We start from the raw sequence: 21,393 nt of genomic DNA, 5'->3' as shown, positions 1-21,393 counted from the left end.
GGATGGAGAGAGTAAGAAGGAATGACTGAGTAGTAACAAGCCAGAGCAAGCAAGGTGCTCTGAGTGAGCAGAGGCAGATTGAGCAAGTTCAGATTCATTTCCTTCTTCAAGATGTTCTAGGCACTGGGCCGTAGATGTTGTGCAAAGAAATTACCAAAGACGCTGTGGAAAGATGGCGTCTTATTCTCCTCAGGGAGCCTCTTTCTTTCCTTGTTTTCAGCACTGTGCAGGGTTCTGTCTGCACTTGTGGGCTCAGAGAGGGCTCGGGTATGAGGCACCAAGTGTCTTGGTGACCTGTTATCTTCTAGAGTCAGTATTAAAGGGAGAGAGTTGCCCAATATTTCACCATCATTGTGGTGCTGTCCCCTTCAGGGCCAGGATTCTAGTCTTACTGAGAGGGGTGCAGGAGGATTCTCTACTGGAAGAGGATAAAGCCAGAGCATGAGGAGATTTTTCTCACCGATTGGTTATAATTTTAAAGTTATAGATTTAATTGTATATAGTGTGTTATCATCTCTTAGGGCCTTCCTCCTCCTTCTCCTCCTCCTCCTCCTCCTTCTTCTTCTTCTCCTTCTCCTTCTCCTTTTCCCCCTCCCCCCTCCCCTTCCCCCCCTCTTCCTCCTCCTCTTCCTCCTCCTCCTTCTTCTTCGTGACAGGCTTTTTCTATGTAGACCAGGCTGGCCTCAAACTCATAGAGACTGGCCTGCCTCTGAGCCTTGAACGCTGTGACTAACAGCATACACCACTACAACACAACACCCAGCAATCATTATTTTTTTTAAGTTCAAATTCTAAGAGCAATCTACTCACTCATTTTTATTTAAATTCTATATATTATGGCCTATCAAGGCAAGCATTTATAACCCCGCTTCCCAATAGTGTAAGTTTCTTTTGTATTCCACAGAAGAAACATGGGGAGAAGTGGCACTGGTGCCTACAGGGAGGGTGACAAATGTCATTTTTGGGTCATTTTTATTTGCATTTGTGACTTCTTCTCCAAGAAAAGAAGTTTTGCCTTAATAACTAGGACATTGAGCAAGCTGGAATCCTGGGGTATTATTATAAAAGAAAGCTAATTAAAGAAAACATTAATTTTAAATTTAAATAAAAATTATACAAGTATGTATTGTATGCCAATCATATTACTCATATATTCCACTTTCCCCTCCCCCTCCTGTTAGTTCCCTTTCTCCCCACATAGTTACACTTGTGCCGTCATGTTGCACATACATGTCTACATACAGATAAGATCTATGGATCCCAAATGAGAGAAAGCACATAATATTTGTCTAAGGATTATACTTTGCATCTCACTCTTTCCTTTAAACACGATTGAAGGGGAAATTCTGCAACTTTCTGGAGTGTATTATTTGAAGTTAATACAAAAATTTATTATTGTGGCTAGGGAGATGATGCAGTAGGTAAGAGCACTGGCTCTGTAGGCATGAGAGCCTGAGTCTGAATCTCAGCTTCCATACAAAAATCCAGGAATGGTTGCACATACCAGCATTGGAGGTTGGAGACAGGTAGGTCCCAAGAGTTCATGGACCAGTCAGTTTAGCCTATATGGTGAGCTTCAGTGAGAGATCCTGTTTGAAGTTAGTAAGACTGTGAGAGCTAGGGGACTTCAACTGATGTCCTATTATTCTCTCTCTCTCTCTCTCTCTCTCTCTCTCTCTCTCTCTCTCTCTCTCTCTCTCTCTCCCCCCCCCCTCTCTCTTTTAGTTTGAGATGTGAGGCAGATGTTTCTTTCCCTTCCACTTGAAGAAACTTTAGGACCTATATATATAACAGAGTTCTCTTAAAGAATCTCTTATCACAAGTTCTCTGCCTTAAGGTATAGAGAGTAGTAAAATGAGCTCTCCTGGATCTTCTCTGAAGATTTACATCTGGGGAGAGCATCTCACATTGGCCTTTTCTACATTTCTGAATATGTGGATGGGTTTTGTCTTGAGATTACTCTTCCAGACTAGCATGCTCATCCTGCTGTCATGGTAGCTGGTTGCATACAACACTTTGCTATGAGCCTGGGCTACGTGTTCAGCCTTCTCTCATCACACACAGAGTCTGAGCAGGGCCTACTCAAGGAAGAAAAGTTAGAGTGTGCATGCTGACAGCTCCAACTCTGGAATGTGTGGTTGGAAAGAGACAGGAGAAATGAGGCCATATGCTTGACTTAGAGGATGCTCTTGGCAGCATAGGACCCAAGCTTCTGTGGTGTGTTCCGGTGGAATTTTAGAACCTGAGGGCACAATCATAGGACCTTTATAGCTCATGTGTTCATTTTTTATGGGTTTGATAAGAAAAAAAATGCCTTGATTGTCATAGTCTATCTACTCTGTGCCCATTAACCCTACAGATTTGGGGGTGAGAGATGAAGGGAGGAAATCAACTGCAAAAGAATGCAAAGGTGATTCTTTGATGTATTTTCTCGGTAGGTGGTGGAGAAAAATGCAGACCCTGAAACAACCCTTTTGGTCTACTTGAGAAGAAAGTGTATCCTGACTCTTCAATGAAAGTGAGGGTGAAAGGACCATGGGACAGTTCTCCGAAGCTTATAGAATTTCTCAGTGACCTCGAAGAAGTCTGGATAGCAGTAGCAGTCAGTGACTGGGAGACCGTAGGTAATCCTTGGCTCCCTAGGTTGTAAAGTCTGAGCACTCAAATGAGAGGCTGTTCATGGTGTTTTTTTAGATTTCCTCAGCAAAGAGTCTAGTAATTCCAGGATTTGGTTCTGTGCCCTTGAAAGCCCTCCTCAGCAGCCCCCATGAGTTTAATGGTCATTTGCCTTGGAAATAGTGTGCTCTTTAGTTGACATTTGTTTAACACATGCAGGACTACCCAGAAACTCTCTGGCTCAATATATCCCCAGAGAAACCAGAAAAGGAGTTTCTATTACTTTTTCTTGTACTGTTGGGCATTGAACCTAGGGCCTTCCATATCTTAGGTAAACTCTATATGGTTACTAAGCATTCCCAGACAAACTCTGTATGCTGAGAAAGGATGGTTGCAGTGGGTACTGCTTAGTGGTGGCATTAGAGACATCAATGGCCGGAGACACCTTAGAGCGCTGGTTTTTAACAAAGTTGTCACAACCCCTTTGGGGGGATGTCAAATGGCTCTTTCACAGGGGTTGCCATCAGAGATCCTGAATATCAGATATTTACATTGTGATTTATAACAGTAGAAAAATTGTAGTTATAAAGTAGCAACAAAAATAATAGGATCACCATAACACGAGGAACAGCATTAAAAGGTGACAGCATTAGGAAGGCTGAGGAGCACTGCTGTAAAGTGTCCTGGGCTTCTGATTTTCATCCATAGTGGATAAGGCTTCAGTAGGAGCCCACACCTTTTGTTCTTTCATGTTATTAAAGTATACTAGGACCCTGGATCAAAACAACAGAAAATATAGGTGCTGACATTTAATGAACACTTGTCATGTACGGGCAAAGTTCAAAGTAGTTTGTACAGCAGATGTCATGTAACGATCACAGAAATTCCATGAAAGTATAACATTATCTCCCTCTGAGAGAAAGTGAGGCCAACACTGATTATGTGACCTGTCTAAGTATATTCTGGGCAAGTTCTGGCAGACCCTGAATGAAAGCTACAGCCTTACACTTCTCACCCAGGCTAGCAACTCTCTGGGGCCTGTTGTCCCTTTTGCCATCTGTCTATGGTGTCCTTGTTCCCATCTCAGAGGTCTGAGTGACCCACTTGCTCAATGCCCACACAAATGAGCCTAGAGTCATGGTCTTAACTTTGGTTGGCCCCTCCTATCAGACAGTGTAGAGGATGACTTGTAATGGGCATTTCTGAAGGCTCAGAAGACAACCCTGGTGGCTCCTCTGTGGATTCAGTGAATAGGAAAAGGGGATGTTGTTACCAGCCCAACCCCACTAGAAAGTTATTGAGATGAATTTTGCTGTTCTGAAAACAAAGTTCATTTTAGTTCCCTACGAGTTTCAGTTTTAGTTTCTGAAGCCCAAGAGTCCCGGAAACTCCTCACCTCAGTGAACATGTTCAGTAAATCAAAGCTCAAATGAACTTTAAAACTGAAAGTAGCCATGAAAAATATAAAGTCCTCTTCCTTATTGCAGCCTGGGCTGGTAGTTAATCTGTGAGGGCTGGAGAAATGCTCCTAGCCTAGGGTTCCTAGAAAGATGTCAAGGCTAGAAGATAAAGACTGGGCTGCACCATCCCCATCTCTGTCCATGTTCTAGGTGTATCAGCTGCAAATAGCATTATGTACATTGGCCAATGAGAACAAAGAAGCAAGCGAAAAACTATGAGTTGTTAGGAAGTCTCTTTGGCAGAGGAGAAGGTGGATTCTGCACAGCTCTGGAGTCAGGAGAGTTCTGAGTCAGAGAGAGGACTAGAACACACAAATGTAACTGCAGCTCTTGTTACAGTTTAGGCCTCAGCTTGTCTTTGCTTTGCATTTTAATCTGCGTAGAAACCATAGTTCCAGCCTAAGCAAATGACTGAGGAAAGCGCCAGCTGTAAATGTGAGGTGCAATATTGTTTTTTATTGTTTTTATCTTGAAAATGGAGGATGTCACCATCTGCTAATAATTCTGCGTTTTCCATCCTCAGAAGAAAGATGGGGGCTTAGAGACTGACAGAAATTCAACAGAGGCCCATATGACTCAAGAGAGGTGGTCATGTGACTGCTGTGGTTTTAGAATAGCCTACTAGTTAACAAGGTAATAGATTATCTTTCCACAGTATATATAAGAGCTGGGTTTATTATTGGTTCTTGATCTTTAAAACTCTTTTATTTTTCATATATTATGTGAGATATCCAAAAGCCTGGTTCTGCTTTAATTTTGGTTTCTGGGACTTTATCAGCCTGTAAATTTCAGGGTGAAAAATCCAAGCCTTGGTAAGTCCTCAGAATGGCCGAGGAGCTTCACTGCTCACATCAACACCCTGTATGCTGTCTTTGAGATGTGTGGTCCCCTAGCTGAGACAGTGGGAGACCCTGACCCTGGAATCTGTGTCCTGGATGGTGTTATGTGGGAAGTGACCCATCTGCATTGGAGCTGTTTACATCTGTATGGTACAGTGCAGCCTCGAGGATTGAGGAGGCCATGGGTCTACTGCCTTCTGTGTATAAGTTGGGTCTGTGAGGCTCTGCTCAGCATCCCAGTAGTTTGTAGAGTCCTTTCTTTGGATCTATGTCCTTAACAAGTGGTCACTCAGTGGGGCTGTGTGGGACCAAGCTTGGCTGTGGAGAAGGTGGCTGTGGAGCATGCACCGTGATGATCTCCAAGTACGACCGTCTTCAGAACAAGATTGTGTATCCTTTGCCTGCTGCCTGCTGCTCCATGAGAGGGCAGGATGCAGGATCATTTTGTGAGTGAGTGTGTGAGCATGTGTGTTTCTGAGAAGACATGAACGAAGAGTATAGAATGATGTCCTATAGGATATATTTCCTGGCTAATGAATGGGGACCAAGCTCTGCACTACTGATAAAATGACCACACTATAGTTGAGGTTAGCATGGCATCCCATAAAATCCTCTTCAACACTCCATAGTATGCCCCTGAATTCCTCCCTGGTTTCCTTTACTCCCCAAGCTGAACAATGTGAAGCACTCGTGGCCCAGGCCTACTCATTTCTTGATTTTTTCTATACACTGTTTCCTGTCCTACATGTTCTCTTATCCAGGAATTTTCTACCTGGAAATACTGGGCCCCAACAGCATTTCTTCTAAGAAGTGATGCTTGATCCCTCAAGGTTCAGTTAGGTCCTCCTTGTCTATGCAGACTTCTTAATGCCCTCTGCACAGCCCTCCTGAATCCTTCACCATCAGATTTTTACATTGCATCTTTATACTTCTAGACTCCTGTGCTGACTACAAGCTTTTCCAGATGGAGGTTTCATGTTATTTAGACTTACTCTCTGAGACCCCAACACAGAGCTGGCATATTGTTAAGAAACCAGTGTTGTCTATTTTCATGAACGAGTGATAACCAAGGGGAGGATATGGGTAAGGGGCTAGAGTCTCATCTTCATCTTCACCCCCGAGGAAATGGAGAAATGAGGGAATGAAAGCAAACATAACTTGAGTTTCTAATGCTGAGGACCAAGGAAAGGCCCTGCAGAGAGAGGGTATATTTCAAGGTTATAGCCTGCTTGAAAGTCCTTTTCAATGCCCTGTAGAGGTGGGATAAGAGGTTGCCTAAAGTACCCCATTTTCCTTTGATCCAGTTTGAGGCTGGTGCAATGGAAGCTGGCCCACTGAGTCTCTAAGAAAGCTCAGTCTCAGCTGAGATAGAGCCTCCTTTGCTCCTGGCTCAGGCTCCACGATGGAGGCAAAGACAATAGAAGGCACAAACATAGCACAGAGCAAAGAGACATTCAGAAAACTACCAAGTCCTATGAGGCAGTCCCTGCACTGCTCCGATGACCTCAGTGGCAATGAAATGACCTTAATCTGTGGTTCTAGTCACTTTTCTGTCAATGCCTGCTTGGCCCCCATCTGCTCCTTGCATCATGTTGCTGTAACAACCGTGGAAGGCATAGGAAACACTCAGAAGCTGCATCCTGTACAGGTGAGTGGGGTGGCGACTATGAAGCCAGAACATTTTACAGGGAAGCTTGGACCAAGGCTGTAGCTTTGCTCTGGGTTGTTTGGAGAAACTTCACAGTTTAAGCAAAGGAGGTTGTTCTGGGGCCCCCTCTGAATCTCTTCTAGATACTACAAGGTAGAGAGAGCAGGCATTCACACCCAAAGCTTCCCCATCACTAGGTCCAGTGATCTAATACTGCATGACCTTCCCACCAGTCAACAACAAAACAACAACAACTCAGCTGAATCTGTTCAGAGGGATCCTCTTTCCAGATCAGGGAAAGTGGGGAGGGCATCTTGATCTTGAGTATGCTTTGATAATTGACAATTCCCAAATTCCAGATTTCCATGAGTCCTGATAATAAGCCCATATAATTCCTGATGTACAGAGTAGTAATTTCAGACCCCCCACTCTTGGACAATACAAATGTTGAATTAATTACTTTACACGCGGCTGGTACAAAATGCCTGTTTGAAGCAACTGGAGATAAATAGTAAGGGCCAGCTACCATTGCACCAGACTCAAAACTGGAACAAAAGAAAATGGGCTACTTTACTACTTCACAATAATCAGGTAGAACTTATTTTAACTTACAGTTTGAGGGTACTTGTTCCCGTGGTAGGGAAGTCATGGTGATGGGTGCTTGAGGCAGCTGGGCACATTAGGAAGTTGGGGAGCAGAGAACAATGGAATGCTTATATCTGGCTAGCTTTTTAACTTTTTATTTAGTCCGGATTCAGCCATTTTCCCCACCTGGAACTAATCTAGATAAGCCCTCATGGCCAGAGGCAAACTTAATCGAAATTCCTCATGGGATACACCCAGAGGTTTGTTTCCTAGCTGATTATATGTCCTATAAAGTTATCAATAAATATTAATCAGCGCGAATATGGACTGCTAGACCTTTACCCTCTGGAGAACAGAGATAAGATATTAGCCAGGGGCTATATGACTCAGTTGACAAGTTTGCTTTCCTAGCGTGCATGGAGCTCGGGATTGGATCCCAGCACCATAGAAACTAGGTAATTCTTGTAATCCTAGCACCTGGAAGGAGGCAGGACAATCAGAAGTTCAAGGTTCTTTCTCTACAACCTCAGCAACTTCAAGGGCCAACTGTGCAGACCTATAAATACCCCACTGGGGTTTTTGTCCATGTGGAATTGGACTTTGTAAATAGATTGAAGTCAGGAACAATGAGGGAGACTATATTGCAAATCTGGGGATTGAAAAGAGAGAGGTTGGCTGCTCCTTAGTCCAAATTGAAACAGCTGGGGACAGTGGGCGGCCCCATCCACCCCTGCATAACTAAGGCAAGAGATTTTGAAAAATTGCAGAGACGGTTCCAGAGTTAAACCCAGGTCTTAGTCTTCTCTTAACCATTAGAAGATACATGTCTTTTAGGAGGTAACACTTTCTTGGTTTCCTTCCGTGACACCAGGCACTAGGGCCTTTAGATGATCAAACAGGTTCTGTTCCACAGGAGGAACATGTGATCCAGTCTGTGGTGTCAGAGCAAGGTGAGGGTGGTATTGCTTCATCTCTGTTTCTTAGGCAGGAAAAAGGGACGTCTCTAAACCTGCTTAACCTGCAAGAAGTGTGAGCTAATTTGAGCCTGTTGTCTTCTCTCTAGGGAAATGAAGAATGAATGGTTTGAACACAGTATTTGTACTTGCCTTTCCAACAGCATGAACTCTTACTCTTGGTGTTCTTATTTTATCCTCATACAAGTCGCAGGGCTGATTCTATTTCTAGTGCATTTGATTTTCTTGTTTTCTGGCTTTCCCATGTTTCCTCCTCTCATTCCCATTGGTATTATATGTTGACTCGTTGGTTCCTCACAGACTGCCACAGTATCAGGCTCTGGCCTCAGCTCTGCCCTTCTCCATTCTTACACTCTCACAGCAGAGGAGTTTAACACCCATGACCTGAAAATCATACATACTTTCAACTTGACCTCTCCTCAGAAGTTAGATTTACTTCCAATTGCCTACTTGACACCACAGGACAAGTGTCTCATCTCAACCGTAGGAAAAACCTATGGTTGACATCGTTCTTCTTGGGTATTGCTCTGTTTGAGCTGATGGCAAAGCATTCCATATTGATTTCCACGGTAAGAATATTGGAGTAATCTTTGATCCTCTCACATACTACACACTAGCCATCCAGAAGTGTGGTCTACTCTCCAACCTCAACCATCTATAACACCGTCCCCATCTGTTTTACTGCCGATACTTGGTCCAAGTCATTATCTCTCTATATCCCAAAGACCCATTTCTGTGTTTGCTTTTAGAATGCAATTTCTATCCAGTGTCCCAGAGTGATGTTTTTAAAGCCATGAGTCACATTGCTGCTGGCTGAAATCTCCTAAGGCTGCCCATCACACAGAGAAGGTTCTGTAGCCTGTCCTGGCTTGTGAGAAGCTGCTTTCCCACCTGAAGTATTTCGCATCAGCAGGTTCCACCCATATTCTCCCAGACTCTCTGGCACGCCAAGCTCCTGCTGTATCAAGACTTCTTGCTGACAGTTCTTTTTTTTTTTTCTTGATTCAAACTGTGATATTGAAACCAGACTCAAGATCCTTTCTAGAGTGGCCTTTTCTGACCAGACTCAGAGGCTGCCAGTCATTCTGGATCATGACATCTTGTAAATATCTTCTGCACAGCATTGGCCATCAAATGGAATTTTTCTCATCCTGCTTTGATCAGTATTGCCCTATTACAGTCTGGGCTTCATGTAATTTCTTCCCATCTCACTTCTCAGTTCATACAACCTTTCCATCCCTACTTCATACTAGCTTCTTAGTCCATGTAGACTACATATACAGATGTTTTTACATACAGTCAGTTTACTCAAGTACCAAGAGAGATTCACAAGAGACAGAAGGAAAAAAAGTCATGTGGATGAGGAAATGGAACTTGTGGTAAAACTCACAACCTACCAGCTTTGGGTGGGAGTTTTGTACTACCCCCACACATATAATAAACTCAGCTAGCTCCCGCTACAATTCTCATGTTTTCCCTGTGCTCTGAGGGGACCTTTGCTTAACAATCCAGGAATTCAGTGGTAAGTTTGAGTAGGTCACACTCTGTGGTCCTGCAGGAGTGGTGCTTGAGTTTCACTGCAGGCTCATGTAGCCAAAAGATCACAGCTCAGTGCTTCTATTTAAGATACTTGAACCTAGGTAAGTTCCTAAATTCCCTGTCCTAGAACAATCATTATTCTCTGAAGGACTTGTCCACTAATGGCTAACATTAATGAATGCCTACAGAATGCCAGGGACAACATCAGGAGTTTAAGGTTGTCCTGGTGTCTGTAATCCAAGCTATTCAGTAGATTATGGTAGAAGGAAATCAAGTTCAAGGCCTGCCTGCACTACACAATGAGGCACCATTACAGACAAACAAACAGTAGAAAAAGATCTACAGATGTTTCATGATAGCATATTCGGGACCCTAGAGTCAATATCTAATAAACAGAACAAAAGAAAGGGGGTAATAAAAAAGCAAAAAAATAAAAGTTTTATATGAATTCCCCTTTTATGTCCTTAGCTGTAATTAGTGGGATGGTCTCTGTCATGCAGATGAAGAATCTGTGCTGCCTCAGATAGGCTCAGTGTCCTGATGGAGACCCTCACATCTTTAAGCTGGGGAGGCAGGGTTTCTGACAACATAGGCGTTATCTGTCTTTTTTTTAGGAGAGAATTGCCAGAAGTCATGGTTCCCAGTGTGGGTTCTGTACCCCCGGTATTGTCATGAGTATGTACACACTGCTCCGAAACCAGCCTGAGCCTACTATTGAGGAGATCGAAAATGCCTTCCAAGGTGGGGACCTCTAGGCACAGCCCGGGGGAGTGGGATAGTACATGGGTCCTGAACAGGTCAAAACAATGACAGTCATGAATGCCAGATGTTGTTCTTCAGAAAGCTCTGGCCACAAAATCATGGTGGATAAGATCTGCTGGGAAGTTTGTCTTCTCCTGGTTGATCAGGTTGATCCCTGCTTCCTGGGATGTCTATATCCTATCCTTCATGGGGCAATCTTGTCCCATGCTAGTGGGTCACAAAAATTTGGGAAACTACCTAGGGCAGAGCTTCTCAATCTTCCAAATGCTGTGACCCTTTAGTTCCTCATACTATGGTGACCCTCAGCTATAAAATTACTTCCATTGCTACTTCATAACTGTAAATTTGCTACTGTTATAAATCATGATGTACGTATTTTTGGAGATAGAGTGTTACCAAAGGGGCTGTGACCCACAGGTAGAGAGCTGCTGGTGTGGGGTCTCATAAGATAGGGTTCTTTCACTTGACTTCCATCAGAACAAGCTTCCCCAGGGTGACTGCGGCTCAGGAGGAAGAGAGACTAGATGTTGAGCTACAGCATTTGCTGGCTTCCTGATTCATCTCCTGTGATTGGATTGAGGCTCTCTGACTAGGGAATTAAATCCAGAAAGTTTCCTATTCATTCAACTCAGCTGATCGCCTGTTCAAACTTCTTATAAGTCCTATGTTATGTACTATCTGAAGTGTGAGAGATACAGGATGAAGGATGGGAGTCCCTTCCTCCAGGGATTCCCACTCTGAAGAGGGAACATACTGGTAAATGGTTTGAGAAGTTCACTGAGAAGGTGATCAGACACTCTGGAAAGGCCAGAGTGGGCCTAATCTGGGCATTATGGGAGGACATTAGGATAGGTGTTTTGACAACAGAAATTTAAGCAGCAAGAGGACCTTCTACCCAGCAGACATAGAATGTCAGAAGTCAAGCACATGCAGCAAGGTCACAAGCTCATCATCACCTGGAAAGAGCAATGACATTACAACATTTCTCTTGGCCTGCAGGAAACCTCTGCCGCTGTACAGGCTACAGACCCATCCTCCAGGGATTCCGGACCTTTGCCAAGGTAAATGGGGCCCTGGAATGGGCACAGTCTGCCCCTAAAGCACAATTGGGAAGGATGCCAAGGGTCTCAGGTCTACTGAGGCAAGCCAATCCTTCTCCCAGTGACATGTGCTAAGGCAAGCAGATGCTGCCTTCTTATTCCTGGTGTGAATTTTTCTCCTTGGAAGGCCTGAAGCTCAAATTCTTTGGAAGATGTGCACTACCCAAGTGTTACCTTCCCCAAATGCCTTGAGGCTTGGCAACTTTCCTTGATGATGGGCAGGCTCTGCCTGCACAGGTGCCGAGTGTAGCATTTAATAGCATCCCTGCCTGGCTCAGTCTCATACCCTCCTCCTTTCTTCTCTTAGCTACTGTCACAATCAGTGCTCTGCTGGCCTCGTGAAGCTGATAATTAGATCTCTAGACAGTGTGTGAACCACTTTGGACCTCTAGTCTGAAAACATAGCTTGGTGTGTGATCACTCGTGGTACAAACACAGAAATGTGCCTGCTTCGTGTTTAGGAAAGAATGTTGGCCTCTCGGCTCCTGGCTTATCCACCTCAGTTTTTACCTGGCTCCTCAGCCAAGTTAAGAGAATTCTGACTTCTATCAAACTTTCTCATCATGGTTTGGTTGTGGGTCTTGGGGGAGTTAGGAAATGGAGTTCCTCATGAACCTTTAGGGCAGGCACATCAGGAGAAAGTGTTGTGTTTATGTTACTCAGGAAGGCTGAGTGAAGGTGGAGATGTGACCTCATAAAGATAGAGAAAGCCGTAGCCAGCAATCTGATAGGAGCTACGCAATTAGGTAGAACTGATTGACACAGTGGGTCATGAGTCAAGGATTATAACAGCTACCATGTAGTATTTATGAAAATTAAGTTGCTACTGCTGCTCTGGGAGAAGAGTAGATCTATGCAGTGGGAATGAATCCATGCTGCGAATGACAAACAAGGCTCTCCCATGAAGCAACATGTCTTAACTCATGCCAGATGCACCTGTTGAGTAAGGAGGATTCTTGTTATAGACCACGGAGACCTGGGGGAGGTACAAATTGGTTCAGGGATGCATTGTGGATGACATTCTGAGTTTTCTCAACTTGGTTGTTAGGCAGGAAAGAGAGAAGGGCATCCCTGGACTGATAGGTACTCTGTGATTTGGAGTTGGGGTCCAAAAGAACTAGCAGAATCTGAAAGCTTTTCAGTCTCTTGAAAGTAGACTGAAATGTCCATCAATACTTTGCCAGAAAGCCCTTAAACAAAGAAGGCAAGCCCAGAACCAAAGTACCAAAGATTCAGTGACTTGCTATACAGATGTTGATGTATTATGCTGTGGAAATGATGTAGTAGTTAGCAGTAAGGAGGCTGTAGAATATGCTAAACTCTTGGTAATGAGAATGATGGAAGCTTACACACACACACACACACACACACATCAGGAACAGATTGCTGAGAGATGTCGGCTGTCTTGGCTGAGAGCTTCTACTATGTCTGAGTCCAGTAGAAAATACGTCTTTGAGAGAAGCAAATATGTGATCAGAGTTTGAATAAACTTAAGTACCTCTCACAGAGCTTTTAGGGACAATATCTAGTACATCTTAGGCCTTAAACAAGTGGCACTTTAAGTGATGGTGCTGACACCTGTCTTCTCTTATCTGACATATGTTCTTCGTGAACTGCTCAGGCTTCTCTGAGAAGCAAAGATTGTCCATCTTGTCTCTGTGCACCCATCTTAAGATCCTGCTTAAAGATACACAATCTAACTAGCCCAAGAGTGCTCAAAAGTGAAGAATGTCAGACTATACTTTCCCCCAGGTCTTATGGAGTTGGTGCAGGACGTCACCATGGAGGACTCTACCTCTCTCAGCCCAGTTTTCCCTGGGTTGAGATGAGAGCTCTAAGCAGCCCAAAGGCCTGGCACTGAGCAAGCATGTAGAAGTGCCTTCATGTTTTTTCCCTGGCATCCCCAAGAGTCTTATTTAGACTGTTTACTTTTCTCTCTGGCTGTATCAAGGTTGGATTTCCTGTTTTCTCATACATAGCACATTGCTCCTGAAGCACGAGCAGATGCTGGTGGAGCTGGGCACATGGTTGGCATACAGAATGATGGTGTACATCTAGCAGAGAGGAAGGGAGTGGAAGGACCACTAGAAAAGGCAGAAATGGAATTCCCATTTTCCACTGTGGTGTGTGAGGAGTGTAGATGTTTCAGTCCATGCAAAGCCAGACAACTGGAAGGTGACAGTGCTACTCTGATTCTTTGTTGGGGGGGGCAGTTAGAGGACCAGCTGCTGATCCTCAGGTAGAAGATAGACAGGTAAGTCCAGAAGACAATCACAGGCACTAGAAGGAACATACGGAAGGGACAGGAAAGTATCACTACAGTACAATCTGAAAAAATTATTGAAAAAAGCAGAAACATGTAAATGTCATATGAGAGCCTCTTCCTCTCTGGATATATCATATATTATGCCATATACCATATACTATATATCAATTATATATATCATATTTATATATACCATATGCTATATATCACATATCATATATAATATCATAGACTACCCTACTAGGAGGAAGATAAATTCTCAACCTCAGACCCCTCTAGCCACCTTGACTCATCTAAGGGAGAAATAGACTCCAGAAAGATCCTGTGAAATTCAGTGTTGGGGAAGACTCACAAATTGGCAGACATCCTTTCATTTACTCATATACTGACAGAGGTCTTCGTATCTGCTTTCCAGTACGAAAATCACAGCACATTCACAAAGGCAAACAACTTGAACGGAATGAGGACACAGCAGGATTGGAGTTGGTATGACGGAGGTGTTAGAAGGGTTAGATCATGACTTTATAAAAATAATATAATCACTATGCTAAAGGTTTTAATGAAAAAAATAGAAATGTAATAACAGATAACGAAACACTAGCATCAAAACCACTGTAACAAAGTGAAGAATGTCCTTGCTGGGCTAATTTATGACCTCAGTGCTCAGGAAGGCAGTTCTGCTGAGGAGATGAAAATGCAGGCTCCCAGAGTCAATGAGCAAAGATAAGTTAGAAGGAGATTATGAACCAGAAGACCAAGAACCACAGGAGTGTCACATGCATGTAAGGGGGAGTCAGAAGAGGAAGGCAAGGGACAGGAGTAATATTTTAACAATATAAATATGAATTTCCCCAAATGGATTTTTGACTTTAAACCACATAATCAGAAATCTTAGAGAGCACCAAGGTAGACCAATGTACAAAAGAACAAAATAAAACAAGAACCAAACTAAATGAAATGAAACAACAGAGCCCTGATCTCTATAACATGTATTAATGTCAAGCTTCAGAAAATAAGAAAAAGTCCTCCAAAGAATCCAGAACTACACATGATATACATGCAGCTAAGGATCACGTTCTTCTTATAAGGAACCGAGTAGTCAAGAGAATGGAGTGATATACTGAAATCACCAAGGAGAAAATATCCCGCTGAGATAATTCTGTACACATCTCTAATCCCAGTGCTTGGAAAGCAGAGGCAGGAAGATCCCTCTAAGTTTGAAGCCAGGCTGCACAGTGATTCTAGACCACTGAGTGGATCAATAAAAGAACTGATGCTTTAAGATGACACACAGTGTTTTTCTAAAAGCGTGAGCAGTTTATTAAGCAAGATAACATACCAGGGATACACCACTAAGAAATATGGCTTCCTGTTGCCCAGCAACCACTAGCTGCCTATAGTGCCTCATGGGAAAATTGGGCTTGGCGAATGGCGATGGGTTCTGTCTAATTCAGGCTGTGTCCTGGCACTCCTGCTGTGAGATCATTGGTCCAGATGCCATGGTCCAAAGACACAGAGGTTTTTTAACATGTCTGCAGGTAAGAGCAGAGCCCCAGGAAAAAAATTCCAAGATAACGTTTAAAATGTTTTACAATGAATAAACTTGAAATTTATAGAACCGAAGAGACAGAGGATTTTAATGTTTTAAATAGATATTTCATGGCTAGTCTATCAGAAATGGCCATAGTCTGCAGACAGAAAAAAAAAACAAAAAAACAAAAAAACAAACAAAAAACAAAACAAAACAACAACAACAAAAAAAACAAAACAAAACAAAAAAAAAAAAAAAAAAAAAACCCAAAAAACTAGGAAGGGCACAGGTGAATTCAATGAAACCATCTACCAGCTGCATGTAACTAGGGTTTCTGTATCACCATAGCTAGGAATGTCAGAAAGGGCATGTTCCTCATGCTCACGTGGAGCCCTCACCAAGACAGATCACATTCTGGACTATTAAACAAATAAAAAGTTAATAGCAGTTACACAATGTCTGTTTGGGAACTAGACTGTGATTAAACTAGAACCAACAACAGAAAGAGAGCTGAAAGAAAAAAAGACATTTTCTGTGAGGATAGGCAACACAATTCCAGAACAACACATAGGGCAAAGAAGAAATCCCCAAGGAAATGTAAAAATAGTTTGAACTGAATAAAACTGAAAATATATTTTGTCAAATTGCTTAGAGGGAATTTTACATCAGAGAATGTAAATAGGAGAGAAAGATCTAAAAATCAATAATGGAGGCTTACACCTTAGGAAAATTAAAAAAAAAAGAGCAAATCAAATCCACAAGAAGCAGAAGAAACGGTATTTAGAGGAGAAATGGATGAAATTGAAACCAGGAATTCCATAGAGGAAAGTCAACAAAACAAAATCTAGTTCCAAAAAAAAAAAATCAATGAAAGCAATAAACTTTGAGTCAGGCTCTCTAAGGGACAAATACAGCTTCCTCATATCAAAATGAAGGAAAGGAGATACTATGGAATAATAAACAAGTGGATGATAATGGAGACCTGGGAAAACTCTCTAGACTATTCCCATCATGGCTGCTTCCTGGAATTCCAGAGGAGGAATACTCCAGTCAGGTAGAGGATTATATACCATTTTTGTGATACCTTCAGCCTTTATGGTCCTAGGGACATAACCTCAGCTTCAACAATTTCTTAGTGTTTGTTTCAATCCTTTTGGTGCTGTCCGTTGTGGATGTGGTGGAAGATGGAGGTGAAGCTGATGGAGGTGAAGCTGCTTTCATTATGGGCATCTGTGCTTGATTGATACATATGAACCAAAGCAAGCAAATACACAAACAAACAAACAAACTCCAGATGTGGCTTTTAAGGCTCTTCTGAATCAGACTTTATCTTAAATTAAAGCCCTTTGTAAACATTGAGTGGGAATCCGAGGGTTGGTCTCTAAGTTCCCAATAAACAGTAAATAGGATGGCCTCAGTAAAGGCTGTTCCCTGTAAAATGAGAACACATCTCATTAAATGGAAACAATGTTTTCTTCAGAACAAATAATCTACTAAAAATGTAGCACATCCCTTGTCAGGAAAGGAGTGAATTACTTTTGTACCTGTTTCTTCAGTTTTTCCAAGTACAGCCCCAGAACTGGTTGTGCCCAGCTGCATCCTTGCTCATCTCTGTCTGCAGGATTTGTTTCTTTCTTATAAACAGTGTTGCCAACTGCACTGAAAGTAACTGTCCCTGTGCTTCTCTGCCTCGTTTTGTTCAGTTTAAAACACTTAGAAATGTATCCTGAATTATTTTCCTTTTGATGCCTTACTGTTATCTACATGTGCATTAAAGCTTTTTAAGTTTTGATTTGGGGGTGGGTTTTTGAGACAGAATCTCTCTGTGGCCCTGGGTGTTCTGGTACTCACTATATAGATAGCGAGACTTTGCCTCTGTGCTGAGATTAAAACATGCACCACCACCGCCAACTCCCAGATAAAGCCTTTTTTATGTCTTCTTGACTGGGCTGTTGTACCTATGGCTTGGCACTTGGCTTCTGACTTGTAGTGAGTCTCCTGCCTCTGCTTCCTAAGCTCTGAGATCACATGTGTGCATTACTGTGCTCTTTTTTTCTTGTTTAACTTTTAAATATGAGTCTCAAAGCTTACAGAATTCTAAGTTGGTAGAATTTCTCTCTCTCTTGGTGTTTTAAGTATTTTAGCTGGTTATCTTCTTCCTTGTCTCATAAAACAGAGAGCATGGAAGGGTGTGGACAGAAAAGTCACTCTCAGGAGACCGTGAGTGACTCATTATATATCACAATAATTCAGGACATAAATATACCAATGAATTATCCAGGAAAACAATCTATATGTTGCAAAACTGATTGTCTGGGAAAAGTTGCTTAGATGATATATGTTCTTCCTCGAGAAGGCCAGCTGAGCAAGGTGACACTTTACTGTATGCAAATTCTTCTTGCTTCCAGAAAGTCAGAGAATGCAACCTCATTACTCATTCTTCAAGAAGAAGAAAGCTGAAAAGAGATATTAAAGGCTTCCTCTCCCTGTCTAAGCATTAAGAAGGGCATGATGGGAGGGTGTGTGTGTGAAATGGACAGAACAGGTTTGGTATGCAGGAACACAGCTGAGGTGCCCGAGGGCTCTGCATGCAGAGCTGTATGGGGTATGAACTAGCAAGGGGTTCTCTTGCTCATGCGTACTAGTTCTCAAAGGCCACACCTTCAACCTCCAAAGCCTTCTAGAAACGTTTTTATACAATGGTAGAGAGAGGTTGGTGGCTCCTCTTCGGAGAAAGGCCAGCATAAAAAGTTGTCTCTCCTGACTCACACACAGAAGGGCAGCTTGACCCTAGCTTACTCCATCAGGTCCCAATACCCTAGAATACCGAGTCCCCCACGTTGGTTTCTTAGCAATAACTTCATGGTTTTGGAGTATCTCCTGCCTTCTTGAGTTGCACCTGCCAGGTGAGCACACATTTACCCACCATGCAGTGCCTCCGTTGAGAAAGGCAGCGATCTCTTTTCATCTGGGCATGGTCACTAACCTTCTGAGAGCTCTGAGCAAGCACTTCCCCGAAAGTGAAGGGTGACCCATGCTCTTTCTCAGGAGCAGAGCCACAGTGAGAAGTGGGGTGTTTAGCTTTCTGGAAACACATAGTAAGTAGCATAGACCATCGGGGACACTGGCTGGGTGCACTTTTGAGACCAGTACTGACACAAGACATCCATGACAAAGACCTCAGCTGCAGAGACCCCCAGCCAAGCTTCATAAATCTCGGCTGGGCTAAACGCAGCACCTCTTGTGAGAAGTGGTAAGATTTGTTCTCTTAGGGGCTTCCTAAGGAAGCAACAGTGAAGAATGTAGATAGATACATACATTGTGATGAATAGAGCCTAGAGAATGTAGATAGATACATACATTGTGATGAATAGAGCCTAGAGAATGTAGATAGATACATACATTGTGATGAATAGAGCCTAGAGAATGTAGATAGATACATACATTGTGATGAATAGAGCCTAGAGAATGTAGATAGATACATACATTGTGATGAATAGAGCCTAGAGAATGTAGATAGATACATACATTGTGATGAATAGAGCCTAGAGAATGTAGATAGATACATACATTGTGATGAATTGAGCCTAGCCTGTGTGGATAAATTTTCTTGAATATCAGGTTTCCCTGTTGCCCGGCAGACTTCCTTAATCCACATTAGTGAAGTGAGCACACAACAGAGGCCTCGGCTCTCCAAGTGGAGACAGACTGGATGAGATGCAGTGTCCCTCCCATCCATGTAGGCTGGGATCAACAGATCCGGGCTTCCATAAATAAGAGTAATGGAGTTTTCTTAGGTTCTGTGAAACTGGAAACATTCTTATGTGAATGTGTGTCATCTTCTCAGGATGCTGGGTGCTGTGGAGGGAGTGGAAACAACCCAAAGTGCTGCTTGAACCAGACAAAAGACCAAATGGTAATGGGGGTTTCTGCTTCTGGAGGCCTAGTGGGGCAGTCTCGAATCTGGGATGGGTGCGTGGGGTTAGTATGCTCTTTCCATGTCCCTGGAAGCAGTGCTGGAAAAAGATCAGTGAGATGTGGTGATGCTCAGATGATGAAGGTGCTCGTTACCTCTGGCTTCTCTGACAGAGCAGCCTTGATTCTTCTCCCAGGACCAGACATTCCACGATCTGGGAAAGAGCTCACCTGAAGGAAAAGTTGGCTCAGTTGGGTCAGGCATCTGATACTTACTGCTCCCTTCCCTTGCAGGTTGCTCCCTCTCCTTCTTTATTCAACCCGGAGGATTTCAAACCCTTAGATCCCACCCAAGAGCCCATCTTTCCCCCAGAACTTCTGGTAGGTGATAATGGGGAGAAGTCTAGCCAAAAATATCTATTCCGCGAGTCTCTGCGTTCAGCTGTATACATGGCTAGGTGCTGAGAACTTTGTACATTTTCATCTTAGAATTTGGTCTTACACTCAAACTTAGTTCTTCTTTCTTCCCCGGCCATTCCTAGGAGGTACAACCCTTCTGTCCCATAGCATCCTCTCCTCCTCCTTACCTGTATCATACATACAGTTACAGGTTCTAAGTCCATGTCATTGATGGACTTTAAGCTCCACAGGAATAGATTGGTCTTTATAGTAATACAGTGTGTATTGATCCTCCTGGATATCTCTGTGTAAGCCTATCACCCCCCACCCCGATTTCCCTCTCTACAGGTAGCTTACTTCTTTAAAGGAAAAATAAAACAGAACTATATTCTAAGGGTATGATAATGGTTTGAAGTTCTATCTTAGCCACAACCTCATGCCTACTTTTTCATGCTCATTTATATTTATTGCAAGGAAAGATTCAAGCCTCCTTTATGGTTCATGCTTCTTGGGGATATAGGCTCCTGAACCCTGCCTCAAAAGTTCAACAGGTCAGGGGATAGATTAACAGTGTCACTGACATATCCTCACCTGGACTGTGAACCCTTAAAGACACCATCAGTTTGATACCTGGGATTTCTTTTGCCACATGGTATCATCCACCCTCATGCAGCGCTCCTCTGAATGATCTTTCCTCTGGATGTCTATCCTCCTGACCTCTGATCTTTGCCATCCTTTGCCCTCTGTGCCTCCTGGAAGTGGTGTGGAATAGTTTCAGAAACCTAAGATTTCTGGTTTGGGCTCCTCATAGCAGGTTTCATAACCTCTTTGGTCTTCAGCCTTAACAGTGATGTTCAGAGTGCATATCTTACCAAGTTCTTCTCAAGAGTGTTGTGATGTACTGAACAGGGCCAACAGAGCACCATACTGCACATAATTACTTTATCTCTTTTGCCCTTGGCATGTGCAGCTAGCTCTTCCTTCTGAGTTCAGGCTTAGACAAATCAGTAAATAGGTTGACCCCATTGCAGATTTAATAGTGATTCCTTGGGTGAATGGTGGTAGGAAGGAGCCATACAGTAAGCTAACTACACTTCCTAGAGGATGAAAGACACTCCCCAGAAGACACTGCATTTTGAAGGGGAACGTGTGACCTGGATCCAGGCTTCGACCTTGGGGGAACTGCTTGACCTGAAAGCTCAGCACCCCGATGCCAAGCCAGTGGTGGGAAACACAGAGATAGGTAAGACTACACGGAGACCTTTGGGTATTGCTGGGCTCTTTCTGTCCCTCTTCTCTCCTTGAGCTTCCCCCTGCTCTCTACTCATTGCTTTATTGGGTATTTAGAAAACACACTGAGAAGCTCAGTGTACATAGACTCCTAAGACACTGACTTTGGAGTCAGTGAGACCTGGATAATCCCTACTTGAGCATCCTGAGAAAGGTTCCTTGTCTTCAAATGCTGTATATGGAGTGATGTAACTTTTCAGAGGGCTGTTTGTAGAGCAGGTGTGATCCTCATACTTGCTGATTTTCTCCATGAACATCCATAGAATGCCAACTGTGACCCTCCCCATCTCTGGGAAGGGCTAGAGACACAAAGACCTGAAAGTCAAGGGTCCTTCTTCCCCTGGCCTCAGTGGGATGGGGAGAAGGCTAAATGCTGACCAAGTGTCCAGGCCAGTGTCTGATCAATGCTAAAGGTCTGTTGGTGTGTGTGTGTGTGTGTGTGTGTGTGTGTGTGTGTGTGTGTGTGTGT

At 43.2% G+C, this 21,393-nt stretch overlaps 1 protein-coding gene across 1 annotated transcript in view; it reads left to right on the top strand.

Moving 5' to 3' along the window:
• Positions 1–21,393, top strand: part of XDH (xanthine dehydrogenase) — a 63,708-nt gene that overhangs the window by 1,832 nt on the left and 40,483 nt on the right. The window contains exons 2-9 of the mRNA XM_080939316.1: positions 2,439–2,496; positions 5,209–5,305; positions 6,458–6,563; positions 10,276–10,402; positions 11,423–11,484; positions 19,168–19,236; positions 19,530–19,616; positions 20,736–20,877. Coding sequence (XP_080795442.1) covers positions 2,439–2,496; positions 5,209–5,305; positions 6,458–6,563; positions 10,276–10,402; positions 11,423–11,484; positions 19,168–19,236; positions 19,530–19,616; positions 20,736–20,877 — 748 coding nt within the window. The remainder of the gene's footprint in view (positions 1–2,438; positions 2,497–5,208; positions 5,306–6,457; positions 6,564–10,275; positions 10,403–11,422; positions 11,485–19,167; positions 19,237–19,529; positions 19,617–20,735; positions 20,878–21,393) is intronic.

This window comes from Micromys minutus (assembly GCF_963924665.1).
Source record: "Micromys minutus genome assembly, chromosome: 1".
NCBI lineage: Eukaryota > Metazoa > Chordata > Mammalia > Rodentia > Muridae > Micromys > Micromys minutus.
The sequence above is the reverse complement of the archived record's forward strand: the minus strand, read 5'-3'. Positions and strand labels throughout refer to the sequence as shown.